The sequence below is a fragment of the Aulostomus chinensis genome, chromosome 9 (assembly GCF_037954235.1).
Source record: "Aulostomus chinensis isolate RoL2024-O1b breed Wild chromosome 9, RoL_Achi_v1.0, whole genome shotgun sequence".
NCBI classification, from domain to species: Eukaryota; Metazoa; Chordata; class Actinopteri; order Syngnathiformes; family Aulostomidae; genus Aulostomus; species Aulostomus chinensis.
Window position 1 is genome coordinate 8,274,724 of NC_141328.1, and position 20,173 is coordinate 8,294,896.

Below are 20,173 nucleotides of genomic sequence, written 5' to 3' on the forward strand. Positions count from 1 at the left end.
CATCTTCACAGGTTTATCATTTTATTTTCTCTGGTATCTTTTTCATCATCTATTGCATTACAACTGGTCCTTGTAATTGGGCTATTTTGATATGACAGAAAAAAATACATATGCAAAGTTTCAATATTTTTTTCCTCCCCAGTTGTGCGACATCACCCATTTGATGCAAATGTAGTGAAGCTAATTGCTTTTGGTTGAACTGGAACAACAAACATCTCTTTGCAATTAATCATTTCTCCATTTTAGGGAATGTGCTTAAATGTGCATGACAAAGAAAGTTAAAAGAGAGTCTGTGTTTATTCAGGGGTGGAAAGTAGCCAGGTGTATATAGACTCTAGAACCGATGCTGAAAGATTGATGCGGACACCAATGTTTAAAATAACAATTTATCTAACAGCAGATGTTCATATACTTTTTTTTTTCTTCTTTTGTTTTTGTAGCTATTTATTCCCCCTTTTATGTAAGAAAAGACATCACCATCAAAAATACATCCTAAATTGTTTTGGAGACCCTCCTCATAGCACTACCTTTAAATGAGCACACATTTATGAAACTAAGTTTAATATCACTTTTCACATCATTGTTTGCCAGAGGGTTGATGGCAGTCAAAAGGAACAATATTGTAGCTGTAAAAATATATCTCTTCTTTTTCTCTAATGCCTTTAAATTTAAAATAAAGCTGTCGGCGGGGTCCACAGGATCCAACGTTTTCAGGCTGCTCTTTTATTCCAAATTTCAGTCCTTGTTAAATGTATTTTGTCTGATAGTGTGCTGACTGTCTTGGCCAGATAGCCCACAAAAAATAGATTCTTACTCTCAATGGGACTCAGGAAATGAAATGAAATAATGAAAATAATAATAATAATGCATAATAATCTAACACGTGACGAAACAATTCTCAGCAATGAGTCATTTTGTTTAATGACCACTTTTACTACATTTCAGTAAGAAAATGTTTGCACTTGAGTATTACTACTACTACTTCATCTGTACTTATTCAGACGTTTTATCTTTGCTGCTGCAGCGATGAATCATGGACCCCTCACCAGAGCTAATAGGCCGTGAAGATGGAGTTTAGGGAACACTACGGCCGAGTGTTTCAACAGTACAAGCCTAATTTCACTCATATCACACAAATCAAAACATAAATAAAACCAAAGTCATTGGCCTGTATCTTAAAAGCCGTCACAGTTAAATTGATGGGATTTTCCTTCCACATGCTAATTCATCCCAGATCAAACAAATAGGAGGATTTCTTTTTTGGTTTTATTTATCTATGTACTCGAAGAACCTTGTTTGCAGCTGTGTTTTGAAAAGGTGTGGTCGGACACAGGCAGCAGTTGTTATTGAGAGGGCATTCACAGAAGGAAGAGGAAGGTGAGGGGTGGGAGTGAGAGGTCAAAGGTCAGAAGGATGATGCCCCTGTTGGGAATGGAAGGGCCTGATCAGTGTCTGCTAGGTTAGCTTCCTCTACTCCCCACACCCACAGACCCCCAGAGAGAGGAGTCAGAGGAACACATATTTACCATTGGGGAACAGCTGTGGGGCTGCCTGGGACTGGACACTCCTCTCCCCTGCATGCAAACGCACACCCACACCCACACACACGCACACATTGTAGAAACACCACTTTAGTTCTCCATACACTTGCAGCATTCCTGTTTTGTGCAAATCATCTGAGCTTCACAAAACAATCTAAGAATGGATGATCTCGCCTGAGTAAAACATCATTGTCCATTTAATGCAGGAGGTTACAATGACATGACAGAATGACATTATGCTGTAGCAAATGAAAAAACAACAACTGAACAAAGGCCGAGGTTATTATATCTTCCATATCTGTAATGATGACAGCGCCTCGTTTGAAATTAGAGGGGTGACATGTCAAGGCAAAAGTGTTACCTCGCAACATGCATACGTGCAAATAAACACACACAATGCAGACAGTGTTGTTGCTGTTTGTGTATGAGCTTTTTGCTAGTTAGTGCTGCGAGCCTGGACAGAGAGAGCGAGTGGTGGTTAGTGCTGCAAGCTGAAAGACAGGGACAACCAGATTCATGGCTGTGCTTTATGGTGTCTTTTATAGTTAGATCATTTCAGAATTAATGTTGTGAAGACTCTAAATACTGTCAGGGGCCCTGCTTTGCAATTTATCTGGAGCCATGACTTTTTCAGAAAGTATATTTATATAGTATATCTATTTCACTGTAAGAAAGCAACTTTTGATTCACTACTATACTGAATACGTTTGTATGTGTATGTGTGCATCATTGCTTGACAACCATTCATCTGATCCACTTCAGACCAGGTGAGTGTGTTCTCCTTGCAATCTAGGGAAGTGCAGTGCCGAATTTGAAATAAATGGATGAGCAGTTTTTTCAGTGACTCTCTAGCAACTCTCTAGCCCATGTTACTGAAAAGATAAGAATACAGGTGTACTCAAAGTTCAGGAGATAGCAGTTTTGAATGATGCCATGAAGGAAGTTCTTTAGGATGCTATTTAACAAGCAGCCAGTCTAGCTATCAGGGGCAGCAGGGGTTGTAGTTATTAAAGGGTGGCTTATTGGATCCTCAGCTCACCTGGAGACTGTTTAAGTGTCCTGGATATAGACACTCAACCCTGAATTGCTCCTGATGAGTAGGTTGGCACCTTACGTGGATGTATCCACCATTACCTGTCCAACTATTTTATATGGCAAAACATCTACCTGGTGGCTCTTTAAGATCAAGTTCAAACCTGGTGATAAGATATGATTTTCTCTCTCTGCTCAAACAAATAATACAAAATTACATCACTAAAATTACCGATTCTCCACTTCAAAGGTATGTTATGACATAAAGCCATTGAATCAATCTATACTGATCAGCCACAACATTGAATGCACTTAACGGTGTGGTATAAAGTATAAAATAACAGTTATACAACAAATCCTGCCTTTATTAGGATGAACCTATTTGTTTTTTATTGAAACTGTTCAAGAGAAGTGCTGATTTATCTAAATGGATGCTGTAATTGTGGTGCTATTGAACTATTAGGTGTTCCTTTATATTTTGTCCATCCTGTTTCAAACTGAATCAGAGTTGACAAAATATGAGGACAACTGTACTAACTGTTAAATTACTTTTAGACTATTTTTTTTTAGATAAATTAATTAATTAATTGCCTTGTATTGTGTAGGTGTGTCAAAAGGAGCAGTGGGTTTTATTAAGATTACTACCACATCAAGCAGACTCAACCATAGTTGATGTATACTACTGTATTTGTAATGATTATGTTTATTCAAGCTTGAACTGAATCTTCCTGATGACCACAGGACTCGAGTTCTTTTGAGATCCCAGTAGAAAGAGCGGATGATCAAGAAACCCCCACACATGCAGTTTGCCAACGTCGAGCAGCATGTCCCAGTGGCAACACCCAACACCCAGAAAAAAAACTGTTCAAAGCAATAAAGGGAAAGGCCAGTGTGAGGTAAATTTGAACGCGCCAGCATTAATGTGAACTGCAGTGGTGTTTATGTTGTGGATGGAGTCGTGCATAAGTGACATGTGTTTATGTGCATGTGATGCACACATACTGGAAATGTACTTTATCTTTATGTGGTTGTTCGTGTCACTTTCTGCTTGTATTAGAAAATATGTCTCTCTTTCTAGCTGTGTCTTTCTGTGATTCATAGTGTTTGAGTGTGTGTGTGTGTGTTTGTGTGTGTGTGTGTGTGTGTGTGTGTGTGTCATATGGCGGCCAACTCTTTAGATGACTGAACTCCTGAGCAGGCCTGCATCTGCCTGCTATTTGTGAATGTTTATGATTTGCTGCACTAACAGTGAGAACACTCCCACATGATGGCTGCTGTTCCTTTCTGATATTTGAACTAACTTCTAACTTGATACACAGACATTTTATGCAAAAATAAACCTGACTTTGACGTTTCAGTCAAACATGCGTTTGAACAGGCGACTGAACAAATATCTCAACGAGCATGTGTCTGCTTGAGTGTTTGTATGAAAGAGAGAACGGCCCATGTGAGCCACCTATCTACAAATCCAGCTGAATTTGAATTCCCACATAAAGAATGGCCAGTATCAACAGAGGCGAGATAGAGAGGATGAAGAACCAACACTTCCAGGCAGAGCAGCATATGGTTTATGATTATAAAATGGATGTGGAGACACCACAAAATGAATGAAAATGTGGCAGAATGCATATGAAAAATCCAACAAGATGGATTAAACAGTGAAGCAACAGAATACTGAAAGACCCCACCAGAATAACGACCACTGACGAGGTAAAAGCGGTTCAGTTATCATATGCTATGATGTTCCTTTAGGATTCAATAAGGAGAGATTTTTCCAAATGTACAGTGAAGCTGATCAGGAGTGTATTTTACAAATCTTCCTGCATCAGTTACCCAGAACTATCACTGCACGCACACAGTGCACAAAAATACCAGTGAGACATTTTTACCTTGTTTGCGATGTGCATCTATTTGAAACAACATAAGAATGCAACTTCTTGGTGCCATTTATTTTATGTCCTGAAATAAACCAAGATGAAATATCTTGCACTGTCCTTGAAGCTTTTGTCAAATCTGTATGAAGTAATATTTATTTTTAATTATTTTCCAACAGAACAAGGTGGAAATTCCAAGCTGTTAAAGTTCTTGACCAAAGTAGCGGTGCAAACACTCTTGTCACTCACTGGCTCATCAATTGTTAATTTGGCAGATTGTTTGTTTTATTGAGGTTTTATTAACTAATCGACTGTCTGGGAGAGAGAGTCCCAGACTCTGTGGCAGAAATCAGATATTTTAACTAGCTGACTGCTTCCTAAACTGGAACACCATCTGTACATTTGCTCTGCCTTTGGGATAAGACTGGCTAAGACATATAATTTGGTTGTGGTCAACTTTGTGGCATCCCCTTGGTCTAGCAGGGTACAGCAATAATGACAGGTTAGCTGACCAGATCTTGACATAGGTCTGGCTCTCATCAGCTCTGCGGTAATAAAAGAGGAACCAGAAACACTGAGGTAATCAGCCGCGACCCAAACCAAGCTCTCAAACTTAACAGCCACCAAAACCATGCAAGCACCTCATCAGTCTGCTCTGCAGCTGTAGCCTCTAATTCTATTATTATGTTTGTGCTCCTGACGAAGAAACAACATCCCATCCATCATAACACCAGCTCAGTGACACTACAGCGTACTGCCTGAATTGATGTGTGTAGAAAATATTGAGGATAAACTGATATCACAAAGGCCTCTCTTCAGTTATAGTCAAAATTACACCTGACTAACTTATCTGTTAATGTTCCATGACTGTCAATGAAATGCACGATTCCGCATGGCTAAACACAATCCACCCACATTTACCAGGACCTGTGCTTTGACTCCTCTGTGCCTGCAGGTCCCATCTGATGGAAAACTGCCCTTCAGAATGGTTCAATATGCCCGAGTAGCTGAATGATTTTTACTCAACTTAAGTCAACTGAGGCAAACACTGATAAATGCCAGTGGAAGGTTAGGTCAGGTGTGTGAGTTAATCCCCAAAGGGAAGCAGTAGAAGAATTGACCCAAGAGCTAATAGAGGGAGTGTGTCATGGCTGGGGAAAACAGTGAAGGATAGGGGGAGATGCTGCACAGTATCCAGTGAACAGTAGGAGGAGGAGGAGGAGGAAAAGCCAAAGCAGAAGCAAGGGACTGAGAGGTTACTGGAGCAGCAGCAGAGGGGAAAACACAGTGGATGGCAGCCTTTTGTCCTTGTATGTCACAGATCAAGAGAAAAAGGCTTACAGCTACTGTAACAAGGCCTGCATTTCAACTTGCATTTTATACCAATAAACCTTATTCCAAATCTTAATTAAAGTCAGAAATTGGGTACTGAGTTAATAATTTGTTATTCTCCATTTCCTCTTTCAAGAAACCATTATTTCTAGCCCACGGTAGTTGTGTCGGGGTGAGATGACTCACCTACACAAGTCTTTCCATCGGTGTGCAGGACAAACTTCATGTGACACGAACACTTGGGGCCATGGTCCGTCTCTTCACAGATGTGCTGGCAACCCCCATTTCCATAGTTACACGTCACTAACAAAAGGGAACAAAATTAACAGAAAACTCTTTTACTGAGTAGTTTTTGGATATTTTACCATTTCAAAAAAAGAGAATAGTGTTGTAGTCCTTTGGTTGGCTGGTTGACTCTGATATTTCTTACATAAGGAGACATCAGCCTCCTCTCAAAAGTCTTCCAGGACTAATCCATTATTTCGCCGCCTTGCAGATTGCATACCTGCTGAGGAGGTACAATCATCACTGGCATGTCTGCTTATTGCTGGATGTCTCAAAAAGTAAGGGATAGATTCAAATGTAATTTGGTGGAAAGACAGTAATATTAAAAGAATCAAGTGATTAATGTTTGGACATGGCATGGATTAGGTAGTAGGCTATTGGCGGGATATGCACAGATAATAGCAGTATGTCTGGATTTAGGGGAATATAGATTAAATTCCTTTGTGACATATTTTTGAATTTTGATGGTACTATATGTTTATGTACTCTACCTTCATGTAGCCTGCTTGGTGGATATATGCTCACAGAGTGTTTCTCGCTCAGTGTTTAAATTTGCAGCATGGCGCTGAAGTACAGTGGCTTTCTAGTGGCTAGTTGAATCCTCACTTCCCCTAGTGACCTTGTTGCAAGATACTGACACCAAACTGCTCCTGGTGAGTAGGTTGGCCCATTGCATTCACCTCCACCAGCAGTATGTGTGTGCAAAAGCGCTTTGAGTGCCAGGAAACGTACCGTATACAAATCATCCATTTACCCTTTGAATTCCTTGTTGAACATATCATTTGGTTTCAAATTTTAGAATTTTGAAAATGTATTACATTTTTTTTAGCCTTGCTTAGCATGGGACTAGTGGCTGGACAAACGTGAGAAATTCTGATCTTTTTTTTTTTTTTTTTAGTGAACAGTTACAAATAATAGCAGAAATCATCTGCAATCCTAATTTTGTGTGCATCAGGAGTTTCCATAATTGGTTGAATAAAAATTCCACTTCATGATACCAGCAATATTTCAAAAACATAGAACTCCTGCTAATATTAGTCCTGTGCAATCGACATTTCATCTGTGTGATTTGAACAGTGAACAGCTGGCGCTGCCGGCCTCATACAGCTGCCTGAGGCTGCTCCTCTCCCTGCTGTCAGCCACATCAGTCACAGCAGGTCCCGCTGTGCTGTGTGCTGTCTGTTTGTGACCCACATCTACAAAATTACTGAACCTTTTCTTCCAGACCTGCTTTGCGGCTGACTGTCCTGGTCACTACAGCAGACTTTGTGGGGCAACAAGAGTTTGCTGCTGCGTCCTCCAATCTTGAAAAGTCGAAAACGAAGGCAGAGTAAAATGGTGGATGTTACACATAGGCTGGAGATAAAAATTCCCCCTCTTAACTGACCAATCGATTTGTAAACGAGTAGTTTTGAATACATCCCTGGCAAACCAGGGAGAGAATCATATACATTACGCTTTGGAGAATGCAGTTCAGTCATACTGCAGAGTAGACTGAGATAAAGTGAACGAGTTACAACATTTCTTAAATACCACACGAGTTATGCCCCCCCCCCCCCCCCCCCCAAAATACGAGAAGAAAATTTCTGCTTCATGTATTTGTGTCTTTGCAAATCTCTAAATGCAAATCCATTTCTGCGCTAGCGGGTGACGGGAGCATTAACCTTGGCACTTTTAAAACACCTGTGATGACAGAGTGAAAAAGAACACCAGCGAACCAAGGCGTCCACCGCCGTGCTGTCTGCACCCTACCATCCCAGCGCCTTTTGCCCTTTTCCTGGGCTGTCACAGAAAAACTATAGAATAACACTTCTCCAATCCTTATCCAAACACAGACAAATCCCCCATCAGCCCTGGCCCCAGCCCTGACAGGATGATCTCCGTTGCACGGCAACAGGAAGTGTGCGCTGTCCATCAAAAGAGTCCCCTTCGAGTAACCTCCATACTTGTCCTGGTTGTGTAAATGATCATTCCTTATTTGATAAACATGTTTTTCTTTACGAGAACTATTCAGAAGATTAGTCACTGTTCTGAAATGTAAATGTCAGAAGCCGACTTTAAATTTGTTGAAAGGCATTTGTGGAATGGGTGCAATTATCCATCACTGGCAGGTTTCCAACACCAATCACCTTTTCATGAGGAGCCTATAAATCCTCATACTGGTTTTCCTTCCTCAGTGTGAGTGTGTGTCTGATTGTCTTTCATGCAAGGGAGCTGTGACTTATGACTTACATTTGCAGTCCTTCATGTTACGGGTGAGCTGGAATCCAGGTCGACATTCACAGGAGATGCCACCTTTCTGCGTTTCTCTACAGATGTGAGCACAGCCATGATTCTTGTCCATGCAGGTGGGTCCCTCCTTTGTTCCTTCCGGTCGCACTGTCGATGAGCAAAAAACAAAAACAAAATTGGAGTTTGTATCTTTAACACGTAAGATCACTTTTTTTCAACCAAGTTAAACTATGGTTTAAATTAGTTATCACCGAGATGGTTAGTGGAGCAAAAATGTTCAAATGCCTGTCACGCATTCTTGCCATCAATCACAAATATGCCTACTGTTGGTGACTGACATGCCCAGCACCCCTTTACAAAGATTCAAGCACTTGTTGGAACATGCTCACTTGTTTGAGGCTATAAAAAAGAGGCGGCCAACAGAAAGGATAAAACTCCCAGCAGGAGCTGATCCCATAAACTTGTAATTTTAATTGAGGTAATCCCCATAAAGAAAAGAAAGAGGAAGAAAAAAAGCCATGGTTAAATTCTCCCTGAAGAGATGGAGATCAAAAGAAACCAAAACAAGGGCATCAGTGTACAATTTCACGAGTCATCAAGGTTGAAGCACTTCAGTAAGAATTTGACAGAACCCCCCCCCAAAAAACACTTAACTAAGACATTGTTGAAAAGTTGCCTTTCATTATTCACAACTTAACTATTCATAGTCAAAAAATGAGGCATGTGTGATGTATAAATGCTTGATGACTGGGTACAACAGGCACGCAGCATGAATCCACATGACTTGAGACCCTCATGCCATGAATTATTACACCTCCCTCTGCTTAGCTCTTCGCTGTAATGAAGACAGCTGCGTTTGCCGGGGCAAGACTCATATTTGACTTATTCTTGCTGAACCACCATCACTGGTACAGATGCAGTGACAAACCCCAGTTCCCTGGCTCATTAAAAACCAAACAGATTTCTTCTCCTTTTCCTCCTCTTCTGGTGAACAGGGAGTCAGTGAACAAGAAGACATCTCCATTATTGTCTCATTAAATCTGCTGTCGCTCTGAAGGGTGTTTGGAGGTCTAACTTTCATAATAAGCCAACTTTTCACAGTAATTTGAATAACTTGCACGTGTATGCAAAGCTGTCGACACCTGATGAATCTCATATGTGCATTTTTCTCTGTAGTTGAGCATTTGTCATATAGTTTCTATTTAGCTGGAGCTCAAGGGCTACAAAACAATCTCAGTTTGACAGGAACACGCTTTCAAATCATTCCACCCTTAATTACTTATTTATGTACTTTAACTCCTGCCACCATAAACTCCTTTAATTATGCCCTCTTGTTTTCCGCATGGTTTGCCAAAAACTTAACCTACATTTCCACTCACAACTGATGTCAGAAATCTGTTTTGAGTCTTTTCAAGGAGCTAAAAAGGCAAAGAGAGATAGACAATCCTGACCCGTGGTTAAACATCTTCCATCACGGAGTCTGTCAAGAAGTGTCACAAGGTCATAAAATCCTCTCAGCCTTTACTGTTGAGCTTCTGTAGTTCTTGCAGACAGCTATCAGACACTAACTGCAGCGACACAAGGATTCAGTACAGAGAAAACTGCTCTTGAGGCAAAAAGAGGAAAAGCACAGCAGGCTTGAGTGAAGTGACCATGAATAAGCATCAACAGAGAAGTTGCTTTAGAGTACTGCAAATTTCATAGTGAGTCATGTGGATATTTACGTAGGATGTGGAATTCAGAGGTTGCTTTGTGTCTATCGAGGCCAGAGCAAAGAGAAGGCATCTATGAATTTAATAGAGGATTGAATTCCCACCTAAGTAACCCCACTGGACTAAAGATTACTTACTGAGGTTCTATTATGCATCCCAAAACTCACCCCACTCCCCCTTCATTTTCATGCAGCCCCTCTACCTGAATGCTACAGACCAATCCATCAATAGCATGTCGGTCTGGGGCCAGAACCTAGGCCTTCATCTCTCTGAGGACCAATAAAAGTCAAAGTGTTGACACAATGGCCCTTTTCTCCAGGCTAGGCCCAGCTATCATACACAGTGGGCAGTTCCCTCTAACTGGCTGCCAGAGACCTTCGGTTTTTATCATTACTAAATGGTGGGAAGCAGAAAGAATAACATCCTTTAATGTGGATGTGGATGGGAAAGTGAAAGGAAGAAATAATAATAAAAAAATCCCCCCCAAAAAACACCTTAAGATATGCACCACAATCCACTAAAACAATCTGCTGACCCATAAAACACAACTCTATATGTAGAAACTAATAAAAAGTATCACAGGCTACTTTATAGGCAAAGCAATGGACAGAACATAGAGTCCAAAGTCTTGGACTAGAGAAAGAGCCTTTCAGATCTACTGAGGAACAAACTATGTGTCAAAGCGGGTTTTTGCAGAGGTCAACACCTTCCAGAAGTCATCCAAACTCCTGCAAGAGAACACCGCAATTAACCCAGAAAACAAGTAGGAGTGGTTCGTCTTGCACAGTAACCACGACTTTATCCCCAGGACAGGTCATGACCTCTGTACCCAACATGAAGGGGTGATGGTGTTTCTAGAAGCCAATAAATTCTTTGTTTCCCTTTGTGTAGGCAACTGCATGTATTACTGACTATGTTTGATATTTTGGGGGACTAAATGTTGAGAGTATAGTACCACTTGCACATGAAACTGTAGCCAGCAGCCACTTAGTTTCGCAAAGACTCAATACGGACAGAAACAACTAATGTGGCTCTGTCCAAATCTGCCTACGAGCAGCTCTACATTGTTATATTGTTTGTTTAGAAAGCCCACTCTAGAAAACTTTTTTCTTTCCTTTTTTGAGCACAGCATTAATTAGTAAGCTTTAGAAGAAGGCATCAGTGAGTTAACCTTCTCCAACTGCATATTTATCATTAAGCCATGACACAGATATTAATCTCTGCATCAAACAATGGACAGAAAAGAAAAAGAATTCATGCATTTCCTGCTTAAATTTGATTGCATAACACTACAGACGATAATTGCCTTCTTTAATTGCATGCCAAGATTGATGAGATACATTTGTTGCCAGAAATTAAGGTCACTTTGATTTTAATGTCAGAATTAATCATCAAGAAAAGCAATACACTTACTTCAGCAGATCCTCAGTTTGATCTTGATGAAAATGCCATATATATTCTGACCTTATATTTTCTATTCTTACTTAAGAAATACATCAGTTTTCCTCTGGATAAAGGGAGTTCTCTTTACACATCTTGAAACACAAACGGTGTTCATGTCCTTGATTTTATATGTGAGATCAGTCTCATACCCGGCAGGACATTAAGTCCAGTTGACAACACACTGCTGTCTTTCTGAAAGCCAGCAGGTCAGAAAACAGAAAAAAGGTGAAGGTACATAAGGATTTACTGATGATGGCAACTCCTGAGGGCAAGTCAGTCTAAACGGATAGCCGTGTGCAGAGATTGACTGGGGCTCAAATCACTATCTCAGGCAGTTCCTCGCAATTTAAACCAAATAGCTTTTGAGCAAGGTCTACAAATTAGCTTTTTTCCTGCTCTCTCAGAACCCGAACAGCTCTTGAAACATTGTAAACAGTTTACTGAAAACCTATTTTCTGACACAGTACAAAATCTATATCATGAAAAGAGTCTCTGCTGGGCTACAAATTATACACAGAAGCTACAGCATAGTCTCTGTTCAGCTTGCCTTCTGAACCCACCAAGACAACAAACAACAGTAAACAAAGGAGCAGCAATTTAACGTCACATCAGGAACTGTGCAAGAGAATAAAAGTTAACATGGGTGCTCCAGCTAAGATGCAGACTCCTGTGATCCAGGAACAAAAGATCCGAGCAGGCCACAATTCTCAACACAGCACTGCAAGCTGTTAAACCTGAGAAGCATGTAGTGCAGAGACTGAAACAATGAGGCTGAAGTAGTGGAAAGCATGCCAAGAGTTTATAGTCTGCTCTGAGTGCTTGGGGAAGTGAAAAGAGGACTCATGGTCCAAACTGAGCTGCTGTCAAATGTCTCAGAAGAGAGACTGTCCTTGCTTTTTGACGCTGATAGCAGAACATTAAGCAGCTAGCTAGTGTCGGTTGGTTACAAAGTGAAAAGAAGGGGCCTAAGCATGGAACCACCACACTATTAAAGCAACATTCCTTCCTCTTAGATAATGGGCCCTTAAAAGTTTTAATAGGGGGATAAAAATGTCAGCACATGGAAAGGAGAATGGGAAAGGAGCTGAATCGGATTGGGTTGGGCTGAGCTGCGACGCAGATGGTCAGACAGAGCAACAGGGCAGCCAGCCGGTCAAGGAAGTAACTCATCCTCACCAACACTCATCATAGAGCGCAGAGAGAATCCCTCCATGCGCTACTGTTTGGTGTGTTGTGCGATTTTCTCCAGCTCCAAAAGACCTTGTTGAAGCAGCTCATTTCACTTCTCCTTATTCAGAGAGAGGCAACTGAAAGCATAAACAACCAGAGAGAATGGAAAAGACTGCCGAGAGCATTCTGGATGGATGTATTTCACATTTTGTATAATGATATAGGCTCCTGAGACTGCAACAAAGCTCTTGCTGTTATAATATGCTGTCTTCCAAAATATTTTTGAGAAGCTCTGAGCTGATTCTGAGGATCCTAATCAGGAAAAAAAATCAGGCATATTTTAGTTGAATGGTATCTGCCAAAATAAGCCCAAATTAAATGCAGATCCTTTCCTTACTGTGTTTTGTCAACCTCAACCAATATGACAGCCAGGCGTTACAATACGATCAACAGGGCACAGTTGTGCAAGTGATTTGTTAAGCCCTGACACTAATTTGCTATGGACTCTTTAATCTCTCCCTTTAAAAAAAAAGAAAAAAAGAAAAAAGAGACAGAGTAGCAGCAGGTAGCAGCTTTGCATTTTTAGGACTGTGAGTAGCAGAAGTAAAAGGGACTCAGACCCACATTTAGAGTTTTTCATGAAATCCTCTTGAGAGTCACAGTGTGCAATTTACTGTATGCGCATTTGTAGGAACTCCATGTGTGTTCACATCCTTGTGTGTGTGTGTGTGTATATATATATATATATATATATATATATATATATATATATATATATATATATATATATATATATATATATATATATATATATATATATATATATATATATATATATATATATATATTGGATGGATCACCACAGGTTTATCTGCATAATGTATACTTGTTTTGTGAGTATGCCCATCTGTGTCAGACATTTGTGCCGCACCTGCTGAGGATGTGCCACTCTCCCCTTCACTCCTCCTCCCATTCTATCAGGGTCACCTCACTGTGCAGTCCCCAAGGAGCCAGCATCCTCTCGACAGAACAAGGTACAGGCAAACACTGCAGAGCACAAGCTCCTCTACATGCCCTTGCAAACAAAGGGGGCTAGCTCTCTTAAATAGAGAAATATAATAGATAGAGCAGAATGTTATTACGGAGTCACATTTCTAGAATCTAACAGAGACATAGCTGAAGATGGCATATATCTGCACAGAGCTCAGTCTGGCTGTCTGGTTATAGCCATGACAGCAAAGTGTTAGTGGAAAAACCCCACTGGCACTGAGGCAGTCCACAGCAAAACGTTGGGCAGGCCAGCTTAGAGATGGCCTTCAACAAACCCGCAAGCCAAAGGGATGCCCGTCTCAAATGAGGTACGGAGAATTCAGTGGCTCAGCAGCCAACATTTGCTAAAGCCCAAGCCACTGATGTATATTTGTTCAAGGATGGGGGCAATGGGGTTAGGGGCATGGGGCCTGTGAAAGTCTGGACATAAAGGGATGATGATGGGAAGATAATGTAGGAAAGAGGGAGAGAAAGCAGGGGAAAGAAGGAAGGTGGACGGTGACATACATGAGGGACAGGAAAGTGTCCTATGTGTGAGATGCTGGACTGACTGGAGAGACTTAATAGGTTGCAAAGAGAGCACGAGGCGTTCCCTTCGCTCCACTTCCCTAGAATAGGAAAAGAGCCTGGTTATACGGTTGGGCTGCAGAGCAATGGACCAGTGACTTCTGCACTTGTAAAAACAGTTTTGTGGCAAATGCACAGACAGGCTAGCATGCCTGCTAAGAACCAACTGGGACACATGTAAGAACCAAGTTGGGTCCTGCACAGTAGGACAAAAAGCACTGGCAAAGCTCTCCCTTTTCACACAAACATACATAAAACCAATGAAAACCCTATCAGAAATAGTACATATTCAGTTGTGCAATACTTGTGTGACTGGAATGATGAAGACTGGCCCTAAAGCAGCACATTACTTCGAGGTTATTTTATTGAATTATGATAAATTAAACAATAAAAGAGTTCAATGACCCTGTGTCTGATTTCAAACAGACAAAATGTTGTGGCTGCAAAGCAAAACTAAAGGAGCATATGATGTAACAATTTATATATGGAATTTCATTACATTTATTGAAAAATTCCTTGCAACTGCTGCCATTCTGAGCAGCAGAGAAAACACATTTCCTGAAGTTGATATGCCACGGTCTGAATGTAAATGTCATGGCAAAACATTTCTCAATGTGCCTCGAGCAGGACTGAAATTAAAGCACTGAGGTATGTGCATGCAGGCATATGTGTATAGGTCAATATATCTAACATGATCATATTGTATTTCATTTTGAGTGAGAGAAAGAGATTAACTGCATAAAGTGTAATGAACCCCTTAGGAGCCTAATGAACATTGTAATCATGAGGAGAGGATTTGGTTGACAAAGTAAATGATTCCTTGAAAGACCACATTTACAGGGAACACTGCTTGTACAGCCAGGTGATATAGAACAATGGTAAAGTTTGCATAAAAATGTTGCTTTGGTAACCACAGTTCAGTAATACTATTGCAACAGCCCACAATCATCAACGCTCAGCATCTTTACAATCCAGTTCTCCCAAAACTGGATTGCAGGCAGGATATAAAAAAAACACACACACACGCAAATCATACAAAGTAGATGAAACGCTCATGGACTACATCAACAACAGGAAATAAGAGTGATTTCTGAGACCCCAAGGATCAGAAGTCAATTGAGCAGTCTGTGCAGAAAAACAATCCCCGCACAACAGTAAAATATGATCTGCCATTTAAAGAAATGAAGGTAAACAGGGACAAAGGAAACAGTATAAACTGACAAACTGAGGTTAACAGGTCAAACTCTCTGAAAGGGTTGATCTTGGTACTGCAGAGGGGAAGTAGCATTTCTGAACATCTGCCTATTATAAAGATCATTTATCTGGGTCTGACTCTTCCTTGAGCCTTGATGAGGCTAACATACCAGAGTCAGGTTACCGTAGCAAGCAACAACGCAGAACTGATTCTATCAAACTTCTAAGAGAGAAAATCTTGTCATAAAAGAAAAGAAGAACATGTTCCTTGGGAATAAAAGCGGCAGTTGAACCTTTTTAGTCACGGAAGCAACATGAGATCCAAAAATATGTGTTAATAAAACCTGTGTATTTATCACATTTGTCTGCATCTTTGACACTGGGTAGTAAAGGAGGGTCAAGAAGGGCAGGGCTTGATTTTCTCATTTAACTGGGGAGAGAAAACTCATCAATCCAAAACATAAAATCGGGAGACAGACATCCATGACTTACAATCACAGAATCATCAATAAATCTGCTAATATCTTAAAAAAGATGTAAAGGAATAGAAAGAGACAACAGCCTTGATGACACTTACTGGGGGGTACTACGTCCAATATCCGAGCTATAAGATTAAGAAAAAACCCAAACATTTGTTTTTTCCTGCTTTTTCTGTTTTGGGATAATATAAAAAGCCTTTGTCTCCTCCAGGTGTTAATAAAAAAAAGGTTTAGTAGTGCGGTTGCAGCATCCCCTACACCACCGCCAGACCTGTATGCAAATAGCAGTGGATCAAGGGTTTTCTTCACCTGCAATAAAAAACGTGTTTTTAATGAGCTTCTCTAATTAAAAATGTCAACACGTACAGGCCTGAAGTAATTTAATGTCACAGGGATTTGTCTGATCAAAGAAACTGGTGGTGGTGGTGGGGGGGGGGGGGGTTAGGATTTGACTACATTTTTGTCACTTTTCAGTTTAATTGTTTCACATAAAGTTAATTATTTTGCATGATAGATATCTGCCTCGACTGCAAACTATGCTTGCTGTTCATTGCGAATGGGCATGCAGTGGCTTATTATCATTATTCTCTTATTCTGGGTTTCTTCAGAGAGTTACGGGTGACAGTCAAGCTTCTGGGATAATGTCATCAAACTCTGGGATTAGTTTAAGATACTTTGCAAGTTAACCATCAGCTGGTGTGAACTTTCACACCCCATTCTGTTATTTCTCATCTTACCATAAAATGGGAGCCATCCTTAAGTCGTATTGATAGACAGGAAATTTGATCCAGGGGTCTCAACTTGTTGTCAAAATGTCTCCTTTAACTTGTTTAACTTGGAATTCCAAAAAGCTCATGATTCAACTTTTAGATCAATTGTACAGAGTATTTCAATGACGGAATAGATTAGTAACTGTACGTGACTTACGTAACAACCCATCAGCGCACACTTTCAGTAATTGCCCTTCTGGATATTCAGAAATGCACAGAACAAATATGATGGATGTGTGGGTTGACTGTGTCTGAAATTCCAGAATTCCAATGTGCTGGATCCTGTCTCACGCACATATGAGTTGTAAGGTTCCTGTTATCCTCCTATATAAAAGAAACAATAAATCAAATACAAAGCAGTGGAACCTTTCTTGACCTAAATGGCATTCCTATCAACCACTAAGCACCTTGGCTGGCCTTTCAAAGGCTTTATTCCTTCACTGGGAGAAATGTTTGGAGAGAATAAATGAACTGTTACATTTTGGCCAGCTAGACGATGGAGCCTTCATTTGGCTGGAGTTATTTGTGTTCAGGGGGGCCAGGGGCAACTCTAATAAGAGACAGGCCAGCAGCAACCTTGTCATTAGCTGAGAGGCTAGCAGACCCCTGCTGCCTAATTGGCATGGGCTCAATGCTAACAAGGGCTGGCTAACAGCAGGGGAAACAGACTGGTAGCGCCAGGCACTGCAGTGACCAGCTCGCCACTGTCCCCAGAAAAACCTACAGAATATGCCACAGGAATACCTGATCTTTCAAAGAAAAAAAAAAAGGAAAGCTGATGTCTTTTTAATGAGAACAATAAAGCTCATGAGCAAACTGCACCCCAGGCTTTACTGCTTAAGAGGAGACCTAGCAGAATGGATGGCAAGTTGAATTCAAACAGACTTGGCTGGGAGATTGGATCTGTTTTCATTTTCTCAATTTTTTTTTTTTTTTTAAATCCTGAGCGGCAAAATATTTAAGTTGCAGGGGCATTGATATTTGCAACAATTCTGCTAGGGTTATTGCCCAATAACCAAGCACAGCCACTTCCTCACCACTTCCATTTTGCTTCAGTCTCACACTGTTCCAATAAAAGCAGTAATAATATAACTCGTTCTCACTCCCAAATTGTCAAATACTTATGCTTGGTCAGTGGCACTTCCCCTCAAAATGACACTGTAGGAAGGAACCCATCAGGCATCCGTTTTGGATATGTAGACAATGTTTTTAAGAAGATTTTGTAACATATGGCTAGTGCTCATTTTCTGTTTCTAAGCCTGAGATTGACATTTCCACTGATATTACAAGTTATTATACAACAAAAAAATCTTGTAATGTTAAGGAAGTAATAATTACAACAGAAGCCACAATGTTTTCCTAACCCTAACCAAATGCTTGTGCCTAAACCTAACCAGACCTCAACCGTAGTGTTCACACATCATAAAACATAATCATTTCTGAAGACTGTTTTATTTTATTTGAACTGCATGCACTGTTATTTCAAGTGAATGTGCATGTCCAAAACTGACACTTGAGGGGAAGCTAAAGCATCATAGCTGAAGCCGCTGACTATTTGACATGTTGAATAATAAGCAGATGATTTTGTCTGCGAGTCAGAGAGACAGCGCAGCTATACAGTAAGATGAGTGAAGGATGTTTGTAGATTTATGGCAGCCGTAATCTCTAGATCCAAATGGGTCTCATCTGGAGGCAATAAAGTTAAAATTAATAGGAAAATGGAAGACAAACAGGAACTGAGGGCATTTATCAAGAAAAGAAAGAAACTGAGGAACTTGGTGAGACAAGTCTGGTGCTCACACTCGGCTTCTGACACCACTGATATAGTAGTAGCCCTTTGAAACACATGATCCAGCTTTTCATTCCACTCAAATAACATTGCGTTTATGAAATGTAAACATTGACAGTTCACCAGGCCAGACTGATCTCATAAACCAGACTTCCAAGATGCTCTGTTCACAATCCAGCGGACTTTAGAACATCAGAGTCTAAAGACTTGCACCACAAATGGTTATAGTACAAAATAAAAAGAGAGATAAACAATCCCTGCCCAAACTGGTGGAGCTGAGGAACCTGTAGACTGCAAGATAATTACTCCTCTGATAAATGTATTTTGTGATTGTCAAACAGCTGTTTATTCTCGCTGTTGTTTAAGTCCGAACAAGCAACAGAGGTCACGTGAGCTGCGAGACATGTTCAGGATGACAAACAGCAGAGCAATAGCACAACACAAAACAGCACTGGCAACAAACTTTTCTATATTTATGTTTTGGATTAAAAATTCCCACGACCTTCATCTTTAGCTGCAGATGTTTGCTTTAATTTCTATCTGAATGTCTTTGCCAAGAAATCAGCGCAGTTTGTTTTGACTTGTGACCTTCACTTAAAAAAAAATACACTTTATTAATTGTTCTGTGCTGACTAATACACTGACATTCTTCTGCAGAAGGACATTTTTTAGTTTCTGATGAACACTGAACATATGAGCCAGCACTAACATCATTTCATTTCCAACATCCACATGGGCAGTTGACTGGGCGAGGGAGCTGATCTTTCCACGCTGAGTGCCTTCTGTAGTAGGAACACTCCACGAATGACTTTCTTACAGTGCACACTGCTCTGTGTACTCTAACAACTAAGTCAGGTATGATTAAATAGGTCAGGCTTACAGGAATACTTGTTACTGTTTTGAACATTTTGTCATTTGCCACCAGCACTAAAAACCCCTGGCATGTCAGCATCTTCCTAAATGTCTCATAAACTTATTTGGGGATGCTGATGACTGAACTACTTCGACTGCCTTGTATGTTGAGTCATATCAAAGGGAAAATGCTTACATCATTTGATGTTAGAGGTCGAAAAAAGGTTTTAGGCCGCTAAGAATTTGTTACATTTTTATACTATTTTCACACAACAACAAAAAAACTGATATATATATATATATATATATATATATATATATATATGTATATGTATATGTATATGTATATATATATGTGTGTATATATATATATATTATATATATATATATATATATATATATATATATATATATATATATAATATATATATATATATATGTGTGTGTGTGTGTGTGTGTGTGTGCGCGTGTGTGTGTGTGTGTGTGTGTGTTCATGTACATGCACAATTCAGGAGCATTATTGTTTCACCAAACCAAAAACTGAGTGGAACCCAGATTTTCACTTTAAAGAGCACATGAGGAATTGAAGTTTGGACTGTTCTGTGTACGTGAGGATGATAATGAGGTTCCTCATGAACATTACCTTCGTCATTAACTAAGTCAAGCAAATTATTTATTTACGCTACCATCAAAATTGTCTTTGGCACAAGCCATGGAAAGAACAGAACAATTTACAAGAAACCAGAACAATTTACAACAGTCCAAATAAAAAGGATTAAAAAAACAACAATCTGTTTTGTTTTGTTGTGTGAAAATGGTACAAAATGTTACAAAAATGTCACAAACAAAAC

At 40.1% G+C, this 20,173-nt stretch overlaps 1 protein-coding gene across 3 annotated transcripts in view; it reads right to left on the reverse strand.

The window, feature by feature from the left end:
• The window catches only part of scube3 (signal peptide, CUB domain, EGF-like 3), a 75,868-nt gene that overhangs the window by 23,528 nt on the left and 32,167 nt on the right, over nucleotides 1-20,173 (reverse strand). The window contains exons 5-7 of one of the 3 annotated variants that reach the window (XM_086213524.1): nucleotides 8,297-8,443; nucleotides 5,966-6,082; nucleotides 1,527-1,574 (exon numbers count right to left, since the gene is read on the reverse strand). In XM_086213524.1, the coding sequence (XP_086069650.1) occupies nucleotides 1,527-1,574; nucleotides 5,966-6,082; nucleotides 8,297-8,443 (312 nt within the window). Of the gene's footprint in view, nucleotides 1-1,526; nucleotides 1,596-5,962; nucleotides 6,083-8,296; nucleotides 8,444-20,173 lie in introns of all 3 variants that reach the window. The other 2 variants (XM_086213523.1, XM_086213525.1) reach the window with 2 other exon arrangements.